This window comes from Hibiscus syriacus, unplaced genomic scaffold, assembly GCF_006381635.1.
Source record: "Hibiscus syriacus cultivar Baekdansim isolate YM2019G1 unplaced genomic scaffold, ASM638163v2 tig00117034_pilon, whole genome shotgun sequence".
NCBI lineage: Eukaryota > Viridiplantae > Streptophyta > Magnoliopsida > Malvales > Malvaceae > Hibiscus > Hibiscus syriacus.
Genome location: NW_024063533.1, coordinates 6,812,115 through 6,839,646, shown reverse-complemented (window position 1 = coordinate 6,839,646; position 27,532 = coordinate 6,812,115). Strand labels below are relative to the sequence as shown.

The following is a 27,532-nucleotide window of genomic DNA, read 5'->3' as shown; positions in this document are numbered from 1 at the left end:
TCGAATCGAATGTTTGAAATTTTAATTAAATTTTTTTTTCGCAATTAATGACAATCGGCAAATTAATTGGTATCGAAAGGACGGTCCAAGAGTGTTAATCCTTCCTTGACCGTAACCGACTCTCGAACCGGACACATTTATGATAAAAAGCAGATCAGGTAAGGTGGTGTCCGACCCACCTAAATTCATTTTAAAATGGTCGGTGACGACTCTAACCCGCTTATTTCAAGTCGAAGCCCAATTTCGGGCTCAACCGAAAGACGGCCGCGACAATTCGGTATATGGTTGGCTTTAAGCATAGCTGGAACTGTTATTTTTGGGGTTTTCTATGGCTTCTTCACTCCTTGGGTTTCATCTTTTGAAGCCTTCAGACATGACAACGAGTCCAAGAGATTCTTTCATTGTGTTGTGGTAATTTATAGTATTTCTGTCTTCTTGCCTGAAAATCTGATCTGTTTCCATACAGCACTGGTTGATCATGGTTCAATTTTTATTACCTGATCAGGATGGAACATGGGACACTGTCAAAGGAAGTTGCACTGTGGTCAGATTTCTATGATTTATGTTTCCATTCATATCCAAGGAACTACGTGAATCCCGTCTCCAATGACCTCCAAACTCTACGGTAATGCTTTTTATACTGATATTAATGGATTTAGATTGCGGTCGAGTCACGTTTATCGCGGTTAACAAATCGTTTGGAATCCGTCTTGCAGGTTGCCGGGGCTTATCGTCGTCGGATTGTTGGGACTAATCGTGGATATTCCCTTTTACACTGTAATCGCCATAGTTAAGAGCCCCTACATGTTATTTAAGGGTTGGTTTAGACTAACGCATGATCTAATTAGCAGAGAAGGACCATTCCTTGAAACAGTATGCATCCCCGTTGCTGGTTTGACAATCCTCTTGTGGCCGATCGTCGTTGTCGGGAGCATATTAATGGCTATATTTTCGAGCTTCTTCATCGGATTGTACGGATCGGTCGTCGTGTATCAGGTCACTGACGATAACAAACGTCTTGAATTTGATATTTGAGCATATGTTAAGCGAATATTTGTGGTTGCATTTTTGCAGGAAAGATCATTCAAGAGAGGGGTTGCGTATGTGATTGCAATGGTTGCTGAATTTGATGAGTACACAAATGATTGGCTTTATCTCAGGGAAGGTTCCTAGTAATTTTCAACATTTGGGTCTGCATATTTTTCTGTGCTAACTACGTATTTAGTCATCGAACTATTTTGTGCTTCTATTTTGATCACTCTTGGTTAAAAAACTAACAGAAATACCAATGGGACATTTAAAAATAATCAATGATGGTGTGGCATTATCTTAATGGGACAAGTCATCATCACCGTTAATTTTTTGACGGGTGACTAATGGAACCAAAACGTAACTTAAAGTATATTTAAAAAAAATAGTTGGGTGATCAAAAAGAAACCGCGAGAATAGTTGAGTAACTAAATACGTTGTTTTCCCTATTTTTTATGGTTTGAAATCTAAGTGACTGATTTCACAGCCAGGCCTTCATATAGAAAGAAAAAAGGGTCAGAAATAGAGTATTCAGTAGGAGGACTGGGTGGGAGATACAGTTCAACATCGGGTGAACCACCTGCAACGCTTATGCCCACCTTAGCTCGTTCTGTATCAGTTAGAGAAGCAATCAAGGAAGTCAGAATGGTTCAGGTTGGTTGCTTTCTCAAAATTTTATACTATAGGGGCCTTCTATACAATTTGATTTTGTTTGTTTGTTCATTTCTGCAATTGGATTAACAATACTTTAATTGCTGCAACTTGCTTAATGAAACATGTTGGGTTGTACAGTTAAAAAGTTTATAGTGGTTAGCTTTGGTTTGGAAAATCCCCCATAAACGTGACAAAGATTTGGTTTCAACAGTTGTTTGATTCGGCTAAATAATTATGGCATTAAACTTTTTTTTAATAGATTAAGTGATTACAAAATAAATATTTATTTATAATATTTCTTAGTCAGTTAACAATATGTACACATACCTTAAAAACGCAACTACTTGAATTGGAATCTTTAAGAAAAACATTATAATGAAAATCATTCTTTTTTACCATTCCCTTTTATCATTTTTGTTCAGGTATGGACGAATATAATGAAATCATGTGAAATAAGTGTTAGAGTATGCCCAAAGACCAATCATATGATGATTGTAATAATACTTTTATTTACCGATTTTATTGAATAAAGGCATTGCCGCTATTATTTTCAGTTATATATATGTGTTTAACATAAACTGGAAGATAATAAAGTCTATATAATGACATAATTGTTATTATTAAAAGATCCCTAGTCAAGTATTATTATGGGCATGAACAATAATAATACGCTCAAGACTAACATGTTATTGATTGATGACAACGAGTTATCATTGACATAGAGATGTCAGAATTAATACATGATTATATTGTTAGAGAACAATATATTGGATTGACCCACCATGAGCATATGTCTTGAATTATTATGTGATAGTCATAACATTGCTCATGGTGATGACTATATGTATGATCCTCAGACTTGAGATCAATACTATCCCAACATATATTGTTGTATGTTTTGATGCAGCTAAACAAGCTCCGTAACTGGTTGCTCTATAAAGACTGTTATTGAATATATCTCAATAAAAGTAGTGGGTGTGTATGCTTAAGATAGGATATGTCCTTCCTACATGATAGGAAATATATCATAGGTCACTTGATTGAGTAAGACTAGAAACGCATGGCCATGCTCGAATAAGTTGATATGGGATATCATAAATTATTCGTTAATTAAAGTCTACTCTAGAAATCAAGAAACAATAGATGGACTATACAAGTGTGACTATTCCAAGACTTGTGCCTATTCTAGATATAAATGATATAAGGATATAATACATAAAAGAGTTAATCACCAAGATGATATATCGAATCATATTTTCTTGTAACTTAGGTGACAATGATATATTGCTAGATGTCACTCATTGTATGTAATATTAGAATTGTTCTAATAATTACTTCTAATGTTACAATAACCTATAGGGTCACACCCTAAGATTGAAACGAGCAAAAATATACAATTTGTTGTACGTTACTAAAATATATCTAAAGTTAATTAAGTATATATATTTTAGTAATCCCGAATATTTAATTCCAATTAATTAAATATAGATTTAATTAATTTGAAATAATAAAATCCCTGATATGATTAGGGTAACTTGGATATAAAAGGATTATTAAATTCTAATTAATTAAATATAGATTTAATTAATTTGAAATAATAAAAACCCTAATATGACTAGGGTAACTTGGCTATAAAAGGGTGTGTTAGGTCTAGCAGCATTTTAGAGAGAACACACGCAAAACCTTCAGCCACTTTCTCTCAAAACTGTTTTAGGGGAAAACAAAATTGCTCTCAATTGGGTGAATTGAGTAGAGGCCGATACGTGATTTCGTGGAGGCTTACGATTCGAACCGATCTACACCATCAGAATTCACTGCTTTCCTTGCTGTTTTTCAAGGAACCCGCTGTAAGTATTCGCATCTCTTCCTCTCGATTTCAGTTTTTCGTACTTGGATTGCTGGTGAGACCGTCGAGTTTTGTTTCCTCTGCGCCATGGGGTGCGCCGACAGTCCTAACAATAAGGGGAAAGGAACAATTGGAAGCTGAAGTAATAACTTCATTAAATCTGTTAGAATGGTGGTTAACTTCATTAGATCTGTTAGAATGGTTGAAGGCAAAGAATGGTAACGAAGCAGCCATTATCGATATTGGTCTCCCCTGTTACAGTTTCTTGCAGACACTCCTCACTTCCATCAGATCAGGCTCTAATGATTTGCTAATGCTCGATGATGTTGAGATCAACCATCTGAACCGACCAAAAGACAGGATACTAGACTGGTTCTTTAACCCAATCATGGTCCTCAAAGAACAAATCAGGGTTATAAAGCTCGGAGACAACGAAGTCAAGCTGTTGGAGAAGATGGTTCTTTTTGGCACCAATACACAACGCATGGATGCTTGGGATAATGGTAGTTCGGTCACTCAAGATTCTCTCAGAGCTGCTCAAATTGAAGGCATAAATAGAAGGTTTGAAACTCATTATTTATCCACTCATATAAGAGCTTCTATTTTATACTCAACTTTTTTTTTTAAAAAAAAAGTGCCAAATAATAATTTGGGAGAAAAGATTTTCTCGTATAAGGTGATAAAAAATTATCATTTTATCTAGTGTGAATGTTATAATGTCACATAGAAGACGTCCAGAAGATTCAATGATTTTTAGAAGACGCTCAAAAGATACGATAACTTTATTGTCATTTGAAAAGATGTAGTTTGTGGGCATGTATGGAGCTTAGAGAAGTGGTATGGTCTTATGAATGTTCCAGAAATCATCGGATCTTTCAGACTTCTTTTATGAGACATTGTAGAAAAATATTTTTTAACATCATTATATAATATTTTTAAAAAATATTATTTGATTAATTTTGTTTAAATTTTTCTCGAAATCTTAATTGTAATTGTGAAATGACAGGATGATTGGAATGGCGAGAAGTATGTCAAAATTGCCAACTTATAGAAGGAGATTTCGCCAAGTTGTGAAGGATTTGATTGCACATGCTTCGGAAAAACAGGGCATTCCTTTATGTAATTACTTGAAATCAAACTCAAGCCATGAACAAGTATAGGACTATAACTTTACAGTCATTGCATTGCCATGTATAATTTATACTCAATTTTCTTTATTTGAAAAAAATGTTAGACATGCATTTTTCATTAAATTTCATTCAAAATTGTTTTAATTATAATTTATATTTTTTTAAATAGTCTATATAATTATAAGATAATATATAATCGCTCTTAATCATTAATAACTTACACACATCTTATAAACACAGCTATTTATATTCAGATTATTTTAGGGAGAATAATATTATTTTTTATCATTTAAGACTTTCAATAAGTTTAATAATTTAGTATTAATATAATATAATAAAAATAATTGGTAAATTGAAAAGACATTAAAGAATGTTGAGAAGTTTATGGTGTATTTGAAATTATTGAAAATTTGATTAAGAAGGAATATGAGAAAGAAACAATGTAAAGAGAATTGGAAGGATAGAAAGCGGAGAAATGGAGTGTGTGTCGGGGGAGGGCAGCAGATCCAAGAGGAATAGTTGCGTATTAAATCGCCCGCTTTCCATTAATATTTCAATCCAAGAAAGAACCCACGCATTTCCATGAATTTCCATCATTCATAGCCGCTGCTTCGATCCCAAACTTTATCTTTTTCCATATTTTTACAAATTTCTTGTTTATTTTTATTTTCATCCTTTATATCAAATGTAACAAAGAAAATATAGATTCCGTTTCCATTTTTATAATCTACGTAATGGTTTTTTTTTACAAATTTTAAATTTAATACTATTCATATTTAGAGGAGAGTGAAAAGAAAAATTTTAGGGGAAGGAAAGAGAATGATTCTAGTAAGTTTAGAATCCATGATATAAGAAAATATATATGAAGAAACAAATATGAACAATTTGATCAACTGAATAAATATATATATATATATGAACAAATACACGTTAATTAGCAAAATACACATTAAGTAAGAGACGTTAAACGTAGTGTCATGACACATTATATTTTCAAAAAAAATTAAATTAAAATTTTAGAAATAATATAATCGAAAGAGATAATTATAAATTATCACAATTTCTACACATAAACAATAAAACAGCCATGTAATATATAAAAAAAGCATGATGTGATTTCTTTTTAAGTTTTTACTTCGTTTTTCATGTTTAAATTAATATATTATATATTTAATACATTTTCAAATATAAAAAATATTAAGATTTTCTTTTTAAAAAAAGAAAGATTTTTGCAGTTAATGTTACTCCGTAAAAAAAATAATGAACTAAAATAGATTAATTCAGAAATCAAATCATTAGAAGCTGACGAAAAGAAGCGGAGGGGGGCGCGTACCAAAGAGATCAGAAGCAGCATACATTAGCAGATTCTGAAGAAAGGCACAGAATTTAGGGTTAAAAATTCCCTAAAATTAGCATGAATATACGGAATTTCGTGGTTCAATAACTGTCCCCCCCCCCCACCCCAAAATTTTTTTGTTCTTCTCCAAGCTGAATTTCACCCATGTATATTAATAATAATAGACCAATTATCTTTTCTTCGTTATTACTCATTCTGTACATAAAATAAAAACCCTAGAAATTTAGAAACGAGTAGAATTTTAAATCAGTAGTAGTACCTATGAGAAACAGCGCCTGGTTGATTTTTTCTTTTTCTTCATCTAAATAAATTACTCCTTTCTTTTTCTCTGTCTTCTGGTTTGATTTTCGCCTTTTTCCCTTTCATGGTTTGAGTCGAACCCACTGGTAACGTCCTTCCAACGGTTCGTCCTTGACAATATCATAGTTATACCTAAAAACAGTAAACAGAAAGGGAAAAAAGATTCTTTTTCAGTTTAAAAATTGGAATTGCCGTTTGGTTCCTAAGAAAATTGAAACGGCAGAAAAGAAAAGTCTAGGTTTTAACGAGAATGTGCATGAATGAACATACTTTTTAGCGAACTGTTTTTTAACTTTTTTTTCAGCAGCAGCAAAGAATTCTTCAAGTTCAGCTTCAGTTGGCATCTTCTCCACCGTTGATCTACGGCGAGAGTTCGCCTCTGATGGCCTCGACGTTGAATCCAGGTCTTCTGGCTCACTCGACGGTGTCGTTTCTCTCCTGCTAGAATTCACCAATGAGACGGAGAAGAACGAAATGATTTGATAGAAGATGTATATATACACAAAGAAAAAGATAATTTAAAACGGAAAATAAATTTTTTTAAAAATTTAACCAATCGGCTGCTTTTTGAAATTCAAAATTCAAGTGACGGGACAAAGTAATTTACAGTAAGTTAAATAGTACTGCTAAAATAAAATAAAAAGTCGTAACAAATTTTGTTCCTAATTATATAAGCGATAATTATACAGACCTTTCTCTGAAGTTTAAATGCGTGGATGCTTCAACTTCAATGCTCTCACCCTGCAAAATTTTGAAAATTCTCGAATTAAGTAACAGTAATTAGAGCTGAAGAAACCGAATTTCCTCCGATTCATAAAGAAAATCATTTCAAATATTTTTAATGATAATATAAATATACCTCCAGATCTGGCAATTGGATAATCTTTTTCTCACTTGATCCGATACTGCTTGAACAGCATGACATATCATCATCAGGATCCAAGTTAGGGCTCAAACATTGACTTTCGTCAAGTCGACGATGATCCAACAAAATTCTCCGGCTTCTCGACGTCATTGAGTTCGTAGAAGAAGCGACTCTAAATTCTGAATTTCCATCGCCTTTAAACCTCCTGCGTTTCTTCCGAGTTGTTCCGGTTGTCGCCATGGCTGGCGTTTGAAGTGCGACGTCGGATAGTTCCATAACTGTAATTTCTCCGCTTTTTCTACACTTTCTCCTCATATCTTATAACGAAAAGAAAAAAGATTGATCTGTTTGTTAGAGTTGGAGAGCGAGATAGATAACTCGTTTTTTGGTTGGTTTTGAGCTTTCGTTTTCTTGTTTTTGTTAGTTTTTGATGAAATGATATGGTGATGATGAAGAGAGAGACGGGATGAATGGTTTGAACGGTGAGGATTCGATTTGCGGTATTAAAGGGGGGTAGTTGGGGGTGACGTTGGTCCATTTAACAGCAATGGGGAATCTGTAACGGGGGAGTTTGACGGCGCCGTAACGGGGATCTGGGAAGTGTAAGCGAATGCGCCTAGTTCTGGCTAATTAGATAATGCCATGTAGGTTGATCCCACGGTGGGTGGTACGGACTTGGATTAAATTGAGGGTAATGTTTGGGAAAATCCGTTTCGGTGATATTATTGTTGGATTAAAGTGTATTATTTATAAATAAGATTTGATTTAAGTCGTAATTAATTTAATATTGTTTAAGTAGATTTTAAGTTTGAGGTTTTGTTTATATAGAAAAGCTTCGATATGGATTAATTAGAACAAAATCATGAACAATTGAGAGGGCAACACAAAAAAATTGTATTATTTCATTTATAAAAAAAATAAATCTTTTGATAGATTATATGATATTCTTACCTTGCTAGAATTATTCCATCCGTTGTGATTTTTTTTCTTAATTGTTAAAATGAAAATACGTGGATTTAAAAAAATTGAATCAATTCTTTTAATACATCATTCAGAAACAATGAAATTTTATTGGTCTTCAAGTGAGTACGTGGACCAACTTTGAAATTATTCTCTATTTTTCTAGATGGAGTGTGAATTTTAATAAACAAGTTTGTGTATTTATATTTTTTTAACCAAGAAAAATAATTAATATTATTAAATAAATAATAAATTTATAATTATAAAAATTACAAATATTGAAATAGATTTATATAATTTCTCCTAAAATTACGAGAGAGTATAAAATAGTTACTAAATAATGAAAATAGTGATCATATATTAAAAAAGTTAAAAATTCAATCAAATTACTCAAAAAATAGAAAATACGAATAAATACCACTGTTCAAAATGAAGGTTAATTTTCATTAAAGAATCGAAAGACTTTCAAATAAAACAAAAACTCAAATATACAACTATCACGATCGTCTTTCGGTTGGGCCCAGAATTGGGCTTCGACTTAAATAAGTGGGTTAGAGTCGCCACCGATCATTTAAAAAATATTTAGGTTGATCGGATACCTTCTTACATAATCTGCGTTTTACTAGAAATATATTAGATTCGGGAGTCGGTTACAGTCAAGGAAGGATTAACACCCTTGAACTGCCCTTTTGTTACCATTTAATTTGTCGGTTGTCTTAATTGCGAAAATTTGAAATTAAAATTAAAATTTAAAAGACCCGATTCGAATTACTTACCTTTAATTGGTTGGAAATTCTTCTAAAAAATAAAAAATGTTAGATAAAAAAATAAGTAAATAAATATTAAATAAATCAAAGAAAATAATAATAATAAATCAAGGGGAAAAATAAAAAAAATAAAAAAACCAAAACAAATAAATAAAATATTAAATAAAATATTAAATAAATTAAAGAAAAACATAAATAAGAAAATAATAGTAAGTCAAAGGAAAAACAATGAAATAGGACAAAAATAAATAAATAAATAAATTTAAAGGAAAAATTAAATAAATCAGGAAAAAAGTTAAATTTTAAAAGCAATGAAATAAAAACAATATGAAGAGGAAAAAGATAATCATTTAAAAAATAAAATAAAAATAAAATTTAGACAAAAAAATAAAAAGGTTAAAATAAAAAAATAAAATAGGAAAATGTTAAGAAAATAAATACTAACAAAAAAATCGAAAAATAAATAGATAAAAAAGTATGAAAATACAAAAATTAAAATCACAGTGGCTAAATAAAAAAAGAAAAATAAAAAGTGGCTAAATTAAAACATGCATAAATTCCTGGGCTATTTTCGAATAAAACATAAATTAGGGACCAAAATGTAAAAATAATAAATTTGAGATCCAAATTAAAATACTGAAAATTAAATTCAATGGCTAAAATATAAAAAATACAACTTACAGGGATTGCGGGTGTAATTTACCCACAAATTAAAATTGCAGAAGCTCACCTTCCCAAAACGACGTCGCATGGGGAGGGGTATTTATACCCACAAAATCGGCCTTCAAATGCCATTTCCCCTCATTTTCATTTTTCTTTCTCTCACTAAAATAGAGAACAAAGAATTCTCTCTAGCTTCTCTATACAACCCCTCACCGGAAGGAAACCGGCCACCGCTCGCGACGGCCGAAAAAAATCAAAACCTCCCATAACCCTCTCCACAACCCCCTTAAACCAAATTCGAACCCCGATCACTCAAAATCGAGCCCCCTCGACGTAGATCTGAGAAAAAAACTTCATTTTTTACCTTTTTCCTGAAAAACCTTTCGCTTCCCCGGCGTTCTTGTTTTTGTGTTTTGCTTGGCTTTTGGGTTTTCTTTCGTGTATTGGTTACTGTTGTAGTTTGTGTTTCGATCTGGATTGTTGTTGGTATTTTTCTCGACTATTGGTTCAATTGTGGTTGGTGTTTTGATGTTTCTGTGGTTTTTTGTGGCTTGATGTTGTGTTTTTTTGTTGATGGGTTTGATGATCCTTTGATGTTCCGTTCTCGTTGTCCCTGGTGGTATTTATATAGCCCCCAACGGGGCTGTTTCCGATGGCCACATAACCGTTCCTGGATATTTCGGACCATTCGACCGTTCGTGTGACCGGTCATCCCGGGATGGATCAGTCCCGGGATATCGACCGACCGTTTCGCGCTTGACCCTTGATTTCCTTGACTATGCGGCGCCTTGCTTAACCGTTGAAACCCTAATCCAAGATTGGGTTGGGTCAAGCCCAAACCCGGTTGGACTTCTGCTTGACCGTTTGGACCCTAACTTTGGACCTGAATCGAAAAAAGGAAAAGAAAAGGGAATTAATAAAATGTATAATAAACAAATAAATAATAATAATAATATATATATTTTAAAAAGGAAATTTAAAACTATATATTATATATATGTTTTCAAAATGTTTTAAAAACCTATATTATATATTTTCAAAATGTTTTAAAAACTATATATTATATAAGTTTTCAAAATGTTTTTTAAAAACTATATAATATATATATGTTTCCATAATGTCTTAAAAACTATATAATATATATATTTTTAAAATAATTTCAAAAACTATATATTACATATATATTTCAAAAATCATTTGCAAACTATAATATATATATATATATATAATAAAAAAAATACAAACAAAAATGAATGTCTATAACAACAATAAAAATCTAATGAGATAAGGAAGAGAAAAAAGAGGAAAAAGAGAAGATGAATGAGAATACAAAAATGATTATGATAAAATATGAATTGACAACCGTTTGACCAAAGGTCGAAGACATCAATTATTTTAAAAAATTTGAGAAAAAATATAAAAAAGGAGAAGAAGGAAAAACCCTTGGAGACTATATATATATATATTGTTTTGGGTGAAGAATGTATGAATTCAGTAGGAAATTACATGGGAATACTACCAGTGCCTCATTAAAGCTCCCTCAAACTTAGTCGAAGGAAACATTACAACTAATATTATCAAAGAACAAACAAAACACTAGTCTTAAATAAGCTAAAAACGATACAAGAAAGCCATCACAAAGGCAAGAACACTAAATCGAAACAAGTAGATCATCATGCAACGGCGAAATAACAGTAGCTGGAGGGTGACGCAAGTATTGAACATAAAAAACCGTAGCAGTGGCCAACTTAGCTAAAGGGTTAGCTACTCGGTTCCTATCCCTTGGAGCATATCGAAAACGAATGTACCAATTACGATGTTTCAATTCGACAATGTGCGACAGAAGAGAACTGCATTTGAAACGATTCTTAACACAATCGATAAGGTTAATTGCGATTTTGCTGTCAGACTCCACAATAACTCGCCTAAACCTTCACGCCAAGCACAAACAAGACCCTGGTACAAACCCCACAATTCCGCATCAAGGACTGAACAGGAACCAACGAATTTAGTGTAACCAACAAGCCAAACTCCCTTATGGTTCCGGAAAACGCCACCACATGAAGTCTGATTAATATTCGGCCCCTGCAAGTCAGTCAAAGGTGTAGAACCTGTAGGAACGACAGGGATCAAAGCAAAGGTAGTCAAATGGAGAAGACGGTGTTGGAAAAATAATAGTTTGATTGAATAAAATTGATGCTATTTATAATAAGTTATGTCACTTGGTGAATAGACTTATTATAATAAGTCATGTCATTTGGTGAATGGACTTATTTTTTAGTTTAAAGTTACATCCATTCAATTATACCTATTAACTTTTCATCAAATTCTTTTCATGAAATATTTTAACTATTCATCAAAATATGCTAACCTGTTGATTCATATCCCCTCACCTATAAATAGGTTAGTTGAGGCACAATCTTAGATAACTTTGAGACACAATCCACAAAGTTTAATTAGGAATCACTTAGAAAATTCCTTTCAAATTCGTTCTTTCCGGTGATAGAGAAAGACAAGATTGTATTCGACTGATTACAATAGTTGTGCTGACTGTTGTGATCGTTTGTTGTTGTATCCTGGGAGACCAATGTCCAACGTTACTCAAAGCACTTAGGAGAGGATGAATCTGTCTTAAGAAAACTGTTCAGATAGGCCTCAACAAAATTCTTTTTCGATTTATGTTACTTTACTCATCCGATTCAATGTCTAAATATGAGCAAACCAATTTCTTGCCTCTACTTTAAGTTTTATTTATTTTTCTTCATTTGATTATATAATAATATTTATTATTATTATTATTATTATTATTATTATTATTATTTCTAACAATCTTAAGACAGATTCATTCTTATTTTAATTTGAGATGTATGAATGAATGATTTAATTTGAGTTTAAGCCTAACAGATTGTCAGTATGAATGAATTTTGTTTAAAATCCAAGTTGAAACAAATGAAGAGTTGCATGTTCCATTAACACAATTTGACCATGATGACCGTTGTGGTTGGGATATGGTGATAGCTCTGCGTTTGGACAAAGTTTCTCTAATTTTCACGTGTCCATCAAGGATACAATTGGTGTCCATCCAAAGAATAAATAGTGGGAATAAGTTGTATTGTATCCAATAAACACAACTAATAAATATATCAAGCAAGAGGCATGACCCAACCGACATCATCAAGACATGATTTCGATCAAAATTCAAGAGTTGCAAAGTTTGGGTGGCCTTAAATTGGTACGCATGTACTGCTTCTTTCTTTATTGATTAATATTTACCATCACTGCATTGAAACTTTGAACGCGATAAACTAAGATTGAGAATTTTTGGAGATACATTCCCACTAACTTTTGTGCAGTAAGGAACTTTTATTTTGATTTGCCTATAAGCCATGTACTGCACATTTATTTTGATTTGTCTATATCTAGTGGAGAAATTGAGAATGAAAAGGAGGCAGTAGAACAAAGGACAAAAAGTCCAATATGCAATTCAAGAAATTGGATAAGGGTTACGTTGTTTCAAGCGTGAAAAGGTATGACTTGCGTACCAAGCCTTATTGGATTATAATGTTCTTTGTTGGATTAAATTTCTTCAATTCAAGTTTAGCACTAGCCTTGTCCTTTGTGGTTGCGTTTCGCTTTAACCCGAAGGTTGATTGTTAAATTCTAGTTGACAATATTGGAATTTCGATAAAGAAATCGAAAAAGTATGAGTAACTAGTCAATATTTCTTTTATAATATTTATACATTAAGATTATACTATTATTTAAATTCCCACCATTCAACAAAAGTTAGTTCTGTTTCGAGAATTAATTTATTAAATTATCATCGTTCAACAGAAATTGATTCTGTTTTGGGTTTTAATCCCATTGTCCAACAGAAGTTGGTTTGTTTCGGATTTTAGTTTTACTAAATCCTGACCTTTAAAGGATTCAAGAAAAATATTGTTGATTATGAATTTTTGTTTTAGGATTTTAATTTTACAAAATTCTCATCGTTTAACAGAAATTACTCAATTATTGTATTTTAGTTTTGACTAAATTTGTTGTGATAAATAAGGTGCCGGAACGAAATTATGATATGTTTGTGAACAAAAATCGGACATATAATTCTATTTCAGGATTTTAATCATGTTGTTCAACAAAATTTATTTGATTTATTGTTGATAATAGAAATTGTTTGGAGGTAACAACATTGTTACAAATTTTGTTTTAGAATTTTAATTTCTAATTAAAATTTGTTGTTTAACATAAAGAAATGGTAAAATAAATTGAATTAACTTTCAATTCAATTTATTGTTGGAATATTTACAAATTTTGGTTACGTGTTTTAAACGAAACAATGGTAATTGCACTGATTCACCTAACTCGTGATTTGAAAAATGTTGATTCCTATTTAGATTTTGAAAAAAATTCAACGATGTCAGTGGTTGTGAGCCACAACGAGAAGCATGTGAAATTCGTGGATATAATTTCAAGACATAGTGACATAAGATGTTATATTTAATCATGCTGAATATAGTCAAATATAGGATGATCCTCCTATTCATAGAGAGGATGAGATAGACACTGTTGTCATTAAAGCTTGAAACCATTCTAAGTTTCTATGTCAGAATTACATCTTGAATGGATTGTCAGATACACCATATGAAGAGTATATTATCCATAAGATTTCTAAAGAATTATGAATGACATTTTACCATGTTATGAGTTGTCATAGAACATGTGGAGGAAACTATTTTATTAGCAAATTACCTTTAAATGAGGTAACTTACAAGAAAATTGGCGAGACACCATATGAGTTATGAACATGTAGAAAACTTTCCTACAACTACATCAAAGTGTGGGGGTGCCTTGTATAAGTATAATAGTAAGTCGAGACACATATGTCATCGACATAATATCATTAAACAATTGATCTCAACTAGAGTTATCTATATTGATTTTGTAAGATCAAAAGATAACATTGTGGATCCGCTAAACAATGAGTTGAATCGAGATCAAGTTGATAAACATCGAAAGGAATGTGACTAAAGCCCATTAATATTTAAGGCGCTATGTGAAGGAAAACCCAACTTAGTTAACTGTAGATCCCAAGATCTAGGTTCAATGGGACAACCTACTTGCATAGACCTTATGAGGTCACTGTAGGGGTCCTTATCCCAAGTCCATTCCTATAATGAAAACATTGACTAAAATGTGGATGAGGTTAAGCAATGCTTTTAATGACCAATATGTGTTTTTTTGAACCAAACAACATAAGTCACTTATGTGAGAGTGAAGTGGAGTCGCTTCAAAGAGACTATTGAGGCATAGTTCTCTAAGCTCTTGCAGAACCAGGAGATGTCCACAACTATATGGACATAACCATGAGAACCAAACTCTTATGAGTGAGATATTTGTGTGAGGCATGTCATCGCTTACAAAAACGGCAGGACAGTTCAAGGACATCACGTCTACTGGAAAGCTAGTAAGGTAAACATATTTTCATAAGGGAAGGTTCAAAGGGGGACGCCTACCTATCCTATGCTAATATTGAACGTAGAATCTATCACTACATCGAGTCAGTGTTTGAAATCATCAATTTCATTCATGTGGGGGATTGTTGGAAAAATAATAGTTTAATTGAATAAAATTGATGCTATTTATAATAAGTCATGTCACTTGGTGGATAGACTTATTATAATAAGTCATGTCACTTGGTGAATGCACTTATTTTTTAGTTTAAAGTTGCATCCATTCAATTATATATATTAGTTTTTCAACAAATTCTTTTCATGAAATGTTTTAACTATTCATTAAAAGATATTAACATTTTGATTCATATCCCCTCACCTATAAATATGTTAGTTGTGGCACAATCTTAGACAACTTTGAGACACAATTCACAAAGTTGAATAAGGAAATCACTTAGAAAATTTCTTTCAAATTCGTTTTTTTTTTGGTGATAGAGAAAGGCAATATTATGTTTGACTGATCACTACGGTTGTGCTTACTGTTGTGATCGTTTGTTATTGTATCCTGGGAGACCGACGTCCAACGTTACTCAAAGCGCCTAGGAGAGGACGAATATGTCTTAAGAAAATTGTTCATATAAGTCTCAATAAAATTCTTTTTCGATTTATGTTACTCTACTCATCCGATTCAATGTCTAAATATGAGTAAACTAATTTCTTGCCTATACTTTAAGTTTTATTTATTTTGCTTCATTTGATTATATAATAATATTTATTATTATTATTATTATTATCTCGGATCAACATTTTTTTCTAACAAACGGTAACTACGAGCAAGCACTGAATCAACATCTTCCATGGGGATTCGAAAACAACATAATTACGTTGTAGCCAGAGATTCCAAAGAATAGCTCCAAAAAAGCTCAGTCTCTAGGATTGATAGAAAAATAGCTTGGATTCGAAAGATTCACCCATATCCAAGACTTGATATCTAGGGAATAAAATTCCTGAATTTTAGAACGTTTTATAAGCACATGACAAATAAAGATAGCCCCAGTGCAAATTTGAAGCACATGATGAATATCTTCCGTAGCTGAATGGCAAATAACACAACTACTATCAGTTGTAAGATGACAACGAATGCGCTCAGTATTAGTCATGATCTTACTACAACAAACGAGCCACAAGAAAATCTTGATCCTTTGGAGGCCCTTATAACGATGAATGACTTTCCAGACTTTTTCTTAGTCCCCAAAAGAAACATTAGCTCTAATAGAATAAGTTGATTTAACCGAGAAAACGCGAGTCATTACCTCCCCAACCAATGGAATCCCTTTGACCAAAAAAAGTTGGACATTTGATAGCAACAAGACACAACAATATAAGGAAAGGAATGTGACTTTGACAAAGATTCCAAGACCATTCTCTAGCATAAGTGACCATATCCACCACCCTAGGCCGACAAAGAGAAGGAACAAGGTGAAACAAGACATGCATGTATAAAGGTCCAACATTAGAGATCCAATTATCAAACCAAAAATCAATAGAATTACCATCCCTAACATTCCAAATCATATTACGATGAACATCTTCCCAAATCACACTATTGCCCTTCCAAAATCTAGAGCAATTCTGATTGCGCAAAGTAACGGGAACACCCTCCAAACATTTGTACTTAGAGCGAAGGAACCGGATCCATGGGGCATTCCTGTTAGCAAGTAAGTTGAAGCGATTTTCATTAAGAATGCCTCATTTTGAAGATGAAGATTACGAAAACCAAGACCACTCTGCGAGAGGGGTTTACAAAAATACTTCCAAAGGGACCATATTTCTCTCAGACGTGAAACCCCAAATGAAATGACAAATTATCCACTCGATCTCCAAACAAGTTTTCTTTGGGAGCAAATTCGACTGCATGGTATAAGACGAGATGGAAAATAACACTGATTTAGCTAATGTAATGCGCCCAACAAGAGACAAACACTTGGTTTTAGAATCATTAAACTTTTTATGAACCAATTGAATTAAATAGGAACAAGACGTCATGGTCACACGACGATGTATCAAAAGGAACACCCAGATAATTACCCAGATCCACAACTTCAGTGAAACCAAAATCGGAACTAATAACATGCCAAAGAGACAAAGGAATATTCTTGAAGAAGAATATATTAGTTTTTGTGAGGCTAACTGTGTCTAGAAAACATACAAAACGAGTTCAGGACCGAACGAAGTAATACTATTTACTCCAAAGACGCCTCTACAAACAAAATCAAATCATCCGCAAAGAAAATATGTGAAATGCCCGGACTACAAAAAGGAAGCCAACGACTATTAGTTATTTCAACCTGTATGGCATACGCGAGTCTTTCCATGCAGAGGACAAATATGTACGTGGAGAGTGGATCCTCTTGACAAATGCCCTTTGAGGGGTGTAATCACCATTTTTCAACAATTCCATATATTATTATTATTATTATTATTATTATTATTATTATTATTATTATTACAAAGCCCAACACCCAAAAGCAGACCCAATTACAAACCCGGGCCTAAACTAAAAAACCATAGCCCAATACCTAACAACCTAAACTAACCTTAACCCTAATATCTTCATCAGCAACCACCGCCGCCATGATGGTTCCCATAGTCGCCGTTCCGATCAGTCGCCATCAAGCCTAGCCAAACCAAATCTCATCATAGATCTCAACAAAGCCTGAAAATCCAGAGCATTAAAAGAAAAATCATCACAAATAGTATTGAAAGAGGAGCAAGTAGGATTAGGTTCTTTTTTATTTGAAAAAGCTATGTAATTTCGGGTATAAAGCCCGAAGAAAAAGTTGTAAAAGGGATCCCTTTTTGGTATTTTTCAGAAAGCAAATAAAAAAACTCTAAAGGTATTTTTTATTTCAAATATTTTTTCTTTTCTTTTCTTTTTGTTCGAAAAAAATATGTATGTTTAATTTTGTGAAAAAAAAGGGAAGATAGAGAGTTAACTGAGAGGGGAGTCAAACTGAAAGGTTGGTTTATCTTCGCGGTGGTCGGAGTAGAGGAAAGTTGAAATGTTGAGGGGTTCTTTTTGGAGCTTAGGAGTAGTATTTGGTAGATTTAACACCATATTAGGGCTTGGGAGCATAGATCGGAGTGAATAGGGTCATTTTGGGCTAGGTTTAGGAGTTTTGTCCACCGTGTGCGGTGGCTGGAATGGCGATAGGAGCGGCGGCGTGAGGGGGTCAGCCGAGAGAGAAAAAGGAAGGCTGAGAGTTTTAAGATTTTTTTTTGAAACAAATTTAAAATGAAAAAAAAGAGTAAGTATGTTTTATAGGGAAAGTTAGGGGTTATTTGTTGTTTAGTCCTCCATAATTTACCTTGTTTTTGCACTTTGGTCACCTGCGAGGACTAAACTTGTTATTTACCCTTTTTCATATATGTTATATATTGATTAGTATAATCATGTTTAAATCCCCCAAAGTTTAGCGTGCTTTTGTATTCTGATCACCTTCAACGACTGTTTTTTTTTTTGAAATCTTGTTGTATTGATTGAGTAATTTTCGCATTTTCATTTATTAATGCAGATTTGGCTTATTAAAAATGGAAAATCACATTTTAGTCCCTCTTATTTCAGCGTGTTTTTATATTTTGGTCACTAACCTATTTTTTTAATTTGTTTTAATTTAGTTACTAATTTTTAGTTTATTTTAATTCAACCCTTTTATTACATGTTTAATTTCTTTTATTTTTATCCCTACATTTTAATGTTTATACAATTTAATCCTTGCATATTTTCTATTTCTATTTTAATTTAAGTATTTTGTTTGTTTATTTCTTAATTTTAATTGATTTAATTGTGTTATTATTCGAAATTTGTATTTCTAGTTTTTTTGTTCAATTAGTTTGTTTTTAAAAAATTGTCCATAAATTAGCATCTTCTAATACAATATTTGATGTAGTAATTCAGATTTCATCGTAATTTTAATTAAGGAGTAATTCGATTCGAGTTTTCGTATAAAATGCTCGATTACTTGAGTCGATTGTTCGAATCCGCAAATTTGTTAATTATTAACTAATTTTAAAACTTATTTAGTTCAATCCCTTAATTTTTAATAGTTAATTAGCACAATTATTAGAGCTTTGATTTATTGGTTAGTCCTTAAACTTTAGTTATTATAGATTTAGCCTTGTACTTTAGACTTTTACACTTAGGTCCTTGGACTTTAGTTTCGTTGCATTTTAGTCCTTAAACTATTAAGTAGAACTTTAAATTAACATAATCAATTTGGATAATTAGAGCTTCCACTTTAGGTTAGATTTCAATCTAGTCTTTTTAATTTAGGGAGTAATTTGAGTTGGCCCTCGCCTAAATGCTCAAGAGACCATCTTGATTATTCGATTTAATAACAAATTAAAATCAAATAGGATTAATATTATAGCCTACATTTTTAGGTTTATGCCTCTAGGCTCTTTAATTTTTCATAATTTGACACTTTAAGATAGAGAAAACATTAATCTACTTTTAGTTTAATTAGGATTAATAAATTGTTTGATTGCATATATTTTTGAACATAAGGCAATGTTCACTTATTAGGGAGTCAATAGTATATCTCCCGCAAGTATGCTCAGGGGGTGACTACTAGTGATTCCCGAAATAGGTCTATATCCTTTTAAAGACTATATCATGATTTCTAAAATATCGAGGTAATGTCCGGTTATTAGGCATAATAGTTGATCTCCTGCCTTCATGCTAAGGGGGGAATGCTATTGGCTTTAATAAATGAATACCCTTTTCAACTTTGCATCCGTAACGATTTTCAAATTAGATAAAGTTCGAACTCAAAATTTTTAATTTTAAATATAAGATAATCAACTATGTACTAACTTTTGGGCACTGTGGGGGTGCTAATCCTTCCCTATGAGTAATTGACTCGCGAACCTATTTTTTGGTTTTCGTAGACCCTAAACTTGGTATTTTGATAAAAATAAAATGTTTTGTTAAAATCACCCGATTTTTATGGTGTCTCGATTGCACCTTAAAATGATTGGTGGAGAATCCTCACATTTCAAAATCTTTTCAAAGAAAAACCCCAAGTTGTACTAAGTTTTTCCCCACCCGAGCAAAAAATGGCGTCGACAGCTTGGCGACTTTGCTGGGGACATTTTATTTTTTTTAAACAACTTGAGAGCCGAGAAATGAGTTGGTTACCCTATATTTAGGGTTCTAAAATTACTAGTTCGATCTTATTTAATTTACATATCATTATATTTTTTAAAAAGATTTTCTCTCTCGTTAATGCTTACTCTTCTGTGAATATTTAGGAATTTTGCATATCATAGCTCTAAATCCAAGCTTAATCCCGATTTATTTAAGTAGGGGGGAAAATCACACCTCATATGGAGCATTAGGCTTCCTCGTGTGGGTATGACAAATTACCTATGGAAAGCATCATAAGTTTCCTGTTCGGATATCAGTTCCAAGATACGCTTTTAGTGGTGTGATCCCCTAAGCAGAATCTTATTGGTAAGTCTGTAATGTGCCAGAATCGGATTCAACCTTAGCATGTTGTAAAGAGAGCTTGGGAACCATTTTCTAGAATCCAGTCTCATGTAAAGAACTTAGTAAACATACCCCGCTAGAGCCATGTGGATAGCCTTGGAGAACTATAACATATTCGATTATGACTCTTAATTTCCTTTGCATGCTTTATTTTCCAGTCTTGGCTTTGAGTCATATTTAATTATTTTGATAAGTTTACATCTAAAAAATACTACTCTTTTCAGACTATGAGCAATGAGCAAGTTTCAATCTTGAAATTCTTTAAATATCAATTGGATTAAAGGTTCTTTAGATAATTAGAGTTATAAATCTTTGACAAAGTGACAAGCATGAACCCGTATAAAACAAGAACCCTTGATCTTACTCTAAAAGATACACCAGAATATCGTACCCTTCTTTTGCAGGGAACAAGATAAGCTTTCTCCTCGCATGAAGAGACATTTAAAGGCTTAGCATTCATGTATGTATAAGAGCAGACAAAAGGACATATTGCAGACGAGGTTGCAAAGTTGATTGGGTTCTACTTCTATTGATGACGTTCTATGATGATTCTAATCTAGTCAGACGGAATCATCGAGTAGATAAATTTAGTTTGGGTCAGCTGCTTGGGAATTGAACTCTAAAGATGATATTTCTTGACCTTCAACAACACCCAGACTATAACAAGTTCTCCTTGACAAGCTTAAGAAATTGAATCTACATACCCATGAACGTAATTATAATATGTATACATTACAACTTAAGTTGTTCCCATAAAGAAATTGATTAGATGCCCCGACTTTATTATATATATACAATAAAGTTGAATTCAACCATCCAAACAATCGAAAATTAAAACAAATTTACTAAGGTGTTTTAGTAAAATAGACTAAGGGAGTTGAGAAACACCTGATATAGTCGACCTCACACAAGAACTCAGGAATTTTATATTTAAACTGATATTTTCGACACTGCCTCTACTGAAGGAGTTTGCAAAATTTGAACAAATGAAAGATTTCAGAGAACTGAAATGGAAGTGTTCCAAAAGCCTAACAATCGAATATGCTAGTTGCTTTATTTTGTCTGCATCTACTTAATATGTTAGGCTGAGAAAGAGGGGCATGTCACAAGGTTCACATAGAAATATAAACAAATGAGGATAACTCAATGGCTGAAACCTTAGAAAATAGGAAGCCAACCTGAAGCTAACCCACTAGTCCTAACACTTGTCAAAGGAGTATAACTTTAAAAATTTAAAGAACAATTGATTTTTTTTTTATATTTGTGAACTCTTGTTTATGATTTGCTTCAATTGTGATCCTGGATAAAAGGGTAATAATTTACAAAATTCTTTCGTTCTTTGATTACTAAAATGGCAGAAAGGAGAAAAACATTTTCAAACAATATAATCCCTCGAGAAAGTGGTCCTTGAATTTGAATAGGATCATAAACATAAACCAAAGCAAATAAATTAGCAATGAAGAAACATTGAGACAACAAAATAAGCAAGAAAAATAACGATTTACCTTGAGGTTTTTTGATTCAAAGCATTAGTCATTTCTTGAAGAAGCCCTCAAACTATTCGATTAGAATAGAAAGAAAAAAGAAAGATCATTTGGTGGTACTTATGTTAATGCCATTTAGGGATTTTGGTTTCTGATAAATGACTCAAGGATAAAACCATTGAAGGATGAAATTTTGGCACCAAGGATGAGTTAGGAGACATTTGCATTGGGTCATCCCTAAAAAATATCGATCATGTGATCAAGAAGGCCCTGAAAGTGATCCTCACCACTTGAGGTACCAGGGTCAAAAGATGAAAACAAAAAGAGCTTACCTTGAGAAATAGACCATTCATGCTTCAATTGGAAAAGGATTACTGAGAAACAACTTTGATTGAAAAGTCGAGTCAGGGAAAAGTAAGGTGCTCAATTGTCTACCTGATCGCAATAAGAATTCAAGAGAGGAAACACTTCTTCCAATATTATATTGAAGAGACAAGACAAAAGATAGAAGACAAGAAGGACATGATTGTACAAGATGATTAGATTGGCCACATAAATATTGGGGAATATTCCATATAAGAGGGCTCTAGTGAAGGAGGACCAAGATCTCCACTTTGAAGCCAAAAAAGATTAATGATCAACATTTCTACATACAAGAAAGGCATGCATTATATTCAGAGACATTTAAGTGCATTCATATTGTCATACATATATACATAATTTTTACAGATTTTTCAAGAAAAGAAGAGAAACAAAAGTTAGAATTCAAGCCTCGAATGGAGGGAATTACATTGAGAGTGGCAGAACCTCAAGAATTGTAAAACCCAATCCACATAACGATTATTATTTTGAAGCAGTGCATTTTACTCAATCAATATGAATTTTAAAGAAACTAGGTATGATTTTCAGAGCTTTCTTGGCATGATGTTTTCAAAAGAATTTTAAAACAAACTAGGTTTGATTTTCATAGGTTTCTTGATATGATATTTTCAAATGATTTTTAAAAGACCTAAGTCCGATTTTTAGAAGTTCTTGATGATTTGTTCAAATGATTTTTGAAAGAAGCTAAGCCTGATTTTCAGGGGGTTTTTGATGTCTTCCAATGAATTTCTAAAGAAGATAAACCTAAATTTTAGTGGTTTCTTGTTGAAAACTATAAGTGAATTTTTTTAAGAAACTAAGTTTGATTTTCAAGGGTTTCTTGATGAGTAAGTCCTTCGGGTCATCCACAAGACCTTCGGACAGGATGTTTTCACATGATTTTCGAAAAATGAGAAAATGATTTCCAAAGTTTCATATTTAAATCTTTTCTAAAAATTGATTTTTTTGAAAAGTAAGAAAATGATTTCCAAAGTTTCTTACATAGTAAGTCCCTCGGGTCATCAATAAATCATTCGAGCATGATGCTTAAATCCTTTGGGTCATCTATAATACTTTTGAGCAAGATGATAAGTCCTTCGGGCCATCCATAAGACCTTTGGGCAGGATGTTTTCACATGATTTTCGAAAAATGAGAAAACGATTTCCAAATTTTCTCATTTAAATCTTTTCTGAAAATTGATTTTTTTCAAAAAGTAAGAAAACGATTTCCAATGTTTCTTACTTAGTAAGTCACTTGGGCCATCAGCAAGTTTTTCGAGCATGATACTTAAATCCTTCGGGTCATCTATAAGCCTTTCGAGCAAGATGATAAGTCCTTTGGGCCATCCATAAGACCTTCGGGTAGGATGATTTCCCATGATTTTCGAAAAATGGGAAAGCGATTTCCAAAATTTCTCATTTAAATCTTTTCTAAAAATTATTTTTTTTTAAAAGTAAGAAAACAATTTCCAAAGTTTTTTACTTAGTAAGTCATTTGGGCCATCAGTAAGTATTTTGAGCATGATGTCTAAATCCTTCGGGTCATCTATAAGCCTTTCGAGCGAGATGGTAAGTCCTCCGGTCCATCAGTAAGACCTTCGGGCAGGATATTTTCATATGGTGTTCACAAAAATAAAAAAATAAAAATAGAGAGAAAATGCTAAAAAAATGAGAAATAAAAGAAGTCAAAGAGAAAAAGGAAAATAATAATAAATTCACAGATATTATAATTAATGGTGGATAAATTCTTCTCAGGATCGTCATTTGTGAGGTTGGAGCAAGCCAGATGAGAAGATTTTCAAATACTAATAGAGGCAATTTGTTAGATTGTAAGATGAGAGGACGAATTGGTAGAAGATCAAGGAAGAACCCTGGTGTGAGATCAAGCTTGAAGAGCTAGAGAGGGAGACCCAGCCAAGAGAACAAAGAAAAGATAACATCATTTATAGCGAAGACTCGACGATTCCATCACATAAAGAGTTGGATCAATATTTATGAGAGAATAAGTCCATAATGAGAAGAATTTATTCAATCACATCTTATCCATCACAGAAGGAGGTGGATTGACATCCCCAACGAAGAGTTCGAAACTCGACAAGAAGTGATCACGTTGAAAAATGGTGTTTTGTGTCTTTGCTTCATTCTTATTCTGTAACAATGAACAAAGAGGGGCAGCTGTAATCAACATTTTTCAATATTAATATTAATATTAATATTAATATTAATATTAATAATAATAATAATATTATTATTATGATTATTATTATTATTATTATTATTATTATTATTATTATTATTATTACTACTACTACTATTACTACTACTACTACTACTACAAAGCCCAACACCCAATTATAAACCCAAACCCGGACCTAAACTAAAAAACCATAGTGATAACTCCGTAAAAGACAGTGTTATGAGTCTTTTTACTTAGGTTATTGTTTAACTAAAAGCTATTTGTCATAGCATTTTAGTTGCATATAGTTGCATGTAGCATACATTTGCATGTGGTGGATAAGTTTTGCCAGTCACACTTTATTTGGTTTAACTGATGCTGCTAAAGAGGAATGTTGTTTGCTGGTTGCGTTGATATAAGAAATGATGAAGGAGGAAATTATTTGCCGAGAAAAATCAATTTTCTAGGGCCAGCGAAGCTGAAAATGATGCCAATGATGAACATATTCTCTTGCCTAGGTGAGAGATATCATGCAAGTCTGATGCAACTTGATGACACTACTAACGTCACTTGCCCAGCTTCAACCTCACGTTCACTCATGTTCTTAGTAAGTTAATGGGGACCACAACCAATTGCTTTATAATTCACAAATTGGGTATAACATTGAGGGTATTTACGAAATTTCCAAGGGCACTAAACCCTAGAAATTCCCACAAATACCCCATTATAACTCTTTTTTTAAAAAAAAAGAAGAATCGTAGAGAATAAGAGAAAAGAATATACCCGAGGTTTGGAGTAGGCGGCTGCAGCAATAACTTTAACACCGTTCCCCACTCGACCATTCTTGGGTTCCCTCCATAGCTAGACTTCATTGGAGTGGTGGCCAGGCCTCAAGAGAGGCTGGTCGCCAGAGCAGGCATGGTGGTGGTCCGAATGTGACAGTAGAGCTCTGATTTTGGTAGTTTTTCTTCCTTTGTTTATATTTCCATATCGTTTAAAGGGTTATTCTTAAATAATGATTTTTGGGATGATATTTACCGTGCCATGAACTGTTTTACTTAGTGTTGGATGTTGCTTGGTTGAAACGTTATTTGTTTATTTATGTTAAGTGTTGTTTTGTTCATTGTATTAATATTTTGCCGTGACACTATAAGAGCTTTTGAGAGATTGTCTGGTGCCTCGGCAAAACATTCATAGTATTTGTAAGAGCTTTCAAGAGATTGTCATTTTTCTAGGAATAGATGCATGATATCGAGAGAGTTAGGGTAGATCTACGTGAACAACTAAATTGATCTGGGATGGTGAGGTTCTAATTTGCCTTAGAGATAAGAAGAGGGTTTCATTTTACTAAAAGGGGTAATTATTTGAGTAAGATAGGCAAAGACTACAGTTTACGCTGAGGGTTATTATTACATCAACAATTTGACAAACTAAGTGTTGTAGCTCATGCCGAGTAGTATTGTCATAGCAACCGTCCTTGAATAGTCTAGTAATCCTGTCGGGCAGCCTAAGAATAGTGCACCAAATCATTCTTAGCATAAAATAACTTCCCGCCATAGCAAAACCAACCTAAGTGCTCCGTTAGAAGTCTGATTGTGTGAGGTTTTTCTGAATATATCGAACTCAACATTTTTATTTGATTAGACAATTTTTATTTGTTTACCTTTGCATATTTTTATTGCCTCGACCAAACTTTTCTGCATACCACACTTTACAATATTTCCTACCTTGGCAATACTTTTCCATTTGTTTATACCATTCAATACTATTTGCTTTTATTTTTATTTTTTTGACAATAACCTTAGGACTAGCTAGTGACACCTAGTTCTAGCTGTAGCGAAATATCAAAAATTCATGCCAATCCTTGTGACGATACTCAACTTACTACTATGTTACTTGCATCGACTGTGTACACTTAGCATATACATTTACAAGCGATCAAGTTTTTGGCGCTGTTTTCGGGGATTGTCAACTGGAGGAATTTTGATAATTTTTTCCATATAAATTTTTATTTTCTTGTCACATTTTCTTTATTTATTTTTACTTATTTGTTTTCTTTTTTTCTTTCGTAGGTTTTTGTCGTTGCATGACCAGGAGATCTGCTGACGAACCATTAATACCATTTTACCCTAAAATCGAGCAGTCATTCAGACAAAGGTAACGTGCTCAGCGTGCCAGAGACTATATGAATCGACTATAGTATCAAGCTGATAACACTAGGGAAGACCAGACAGATCCTGACGTCACAACAAATAATATTCCCCAAAATACTGCAAGACCACGAGCAATACGAGATCACTTAAATCCTATTCTTGATGATCTCAACCCTGGAATCATGGCATCAAAAATACAGGAAACTCACTTCGAACTCAAGCCAATGATGTTCAACATGCTCAATTCTATCGATCAGTTTGGTGGCTTCCTAATGAAGATACTAGATAGCATATCTGTGTTTTCCTTGAGATGTACAACTCGTTTAGACTACAAGGTGTGCACGAGGACGTGCTAAAACTAAAATTATTCACATACTCTTTGCGCGACCGAGCAAAAGAATTGTTGAGTCGACTCCCATCCGGATTAGTGGAATCTTGGGTTGACTTATGAAAATAAATTCTTCTTAGATACAACCCGCCCAATATGCATACCAAGCTCTGCAACGACATTGCAAGTTTTTGCCAAAGCGATGATGAATCTATGTATGAGTGATGTGACAGATACTAAAGTTTGCTTAAAAATGCACTAACCATGGATTCTACGACTGGACTCAAGTCTTCATGTTTTATAATAGTGTCAATGCACCTACTTGGATGATGTTGGATGCGTCAGTGAATGACATCCAAATTTTTCATGGGGTTATCAAGGGAACAACAATAACAATTATGCATGCAATTTTAATAGGCCATAACAAAATATTTCTGAACACTCAAGTTCGCAACATCA

General features: G+C 32.9%; 3 protein-coding genes across 4 annotated transcripts; 2 read left to right on the top strand and 1 right to left on the bottom strand.

Annotated features, from left to right (window-relative positions):
* Positions 1–272: 272 nt before the first annotated feature.
* Positions 273–3,781, top strand: LOC120196401 (uncharacterized membrane protein At3g27390-like). Its single transcript, XM_039198212.1, has 8 exons — positions 273–411; positions 506–625; positions 717–996; positions 1,075–1,165; positions 1,502–1,683; positions 2,106–2,139; positions 3,647–3,675; positions 3,706–3,781. Exons 1-7 carry the CDS (start codon positions 329–331, stop codon positions 3,673–3,675), a joined length of 819 nt encoding a protein of 272 aa, XP_039054143.1. The 5' UTR covers positions 273–328; the 3' UTR covers positions 3,706–3,781.
* Positions 3,693–4,708, top strand: LOC120196522 (uncharacterized membrane protein At3g27390-like; the record flags this gene model as incomplete). Its single annotated transcript, XM_039198317.1, has 2 exons — positions 3,693–4,090; positions 4,536–4,708. Coding segments are annotated over 2 exons (552 nt in total), but the record flags the coding sequence as incomplete, so codon positions are not given.
* Positions 4,709–6,349: 1,641 nt separating this feature from the next.
* On the bottom strand, positions 6,350–7,620 carry LOC120196402 (cyclin-dependent kinase inhibitor 7-like). Of its 2 annotated transcripts, none has more exons than XM_039198213.1 (4): positions 7,176–7,620; positions 7,008–7,057; positions 6,587–6,757; positions 6,350–6,448 (listed from the first exon to the last, which is right to left on the bottom strand). In XM_039198213.1, the coding sequence occupies exons 1-4, from the start codon at positions 7,494–7,496 to the stop codon at positions 6,379–6,381; spliced, it is 612 nt and encodes a 203-aa protein (XP_039054144.1). In that variant the 5' UTR covers positions 7,497–7,620; the 3' UTR covers positions 6,350–6,378. The 2 variants fall into 2 exon arrangements, with proteins under 2 accessions (XP_039054144.1, XP_039054145.1); XM_039198214.1 differs by having other exon boundaries at positions 6,587–6,754; positions 7,176–7,619.
* Between the last annotated feature and the right edge of the window lie 19,912 nt (positions 7,621–27,532).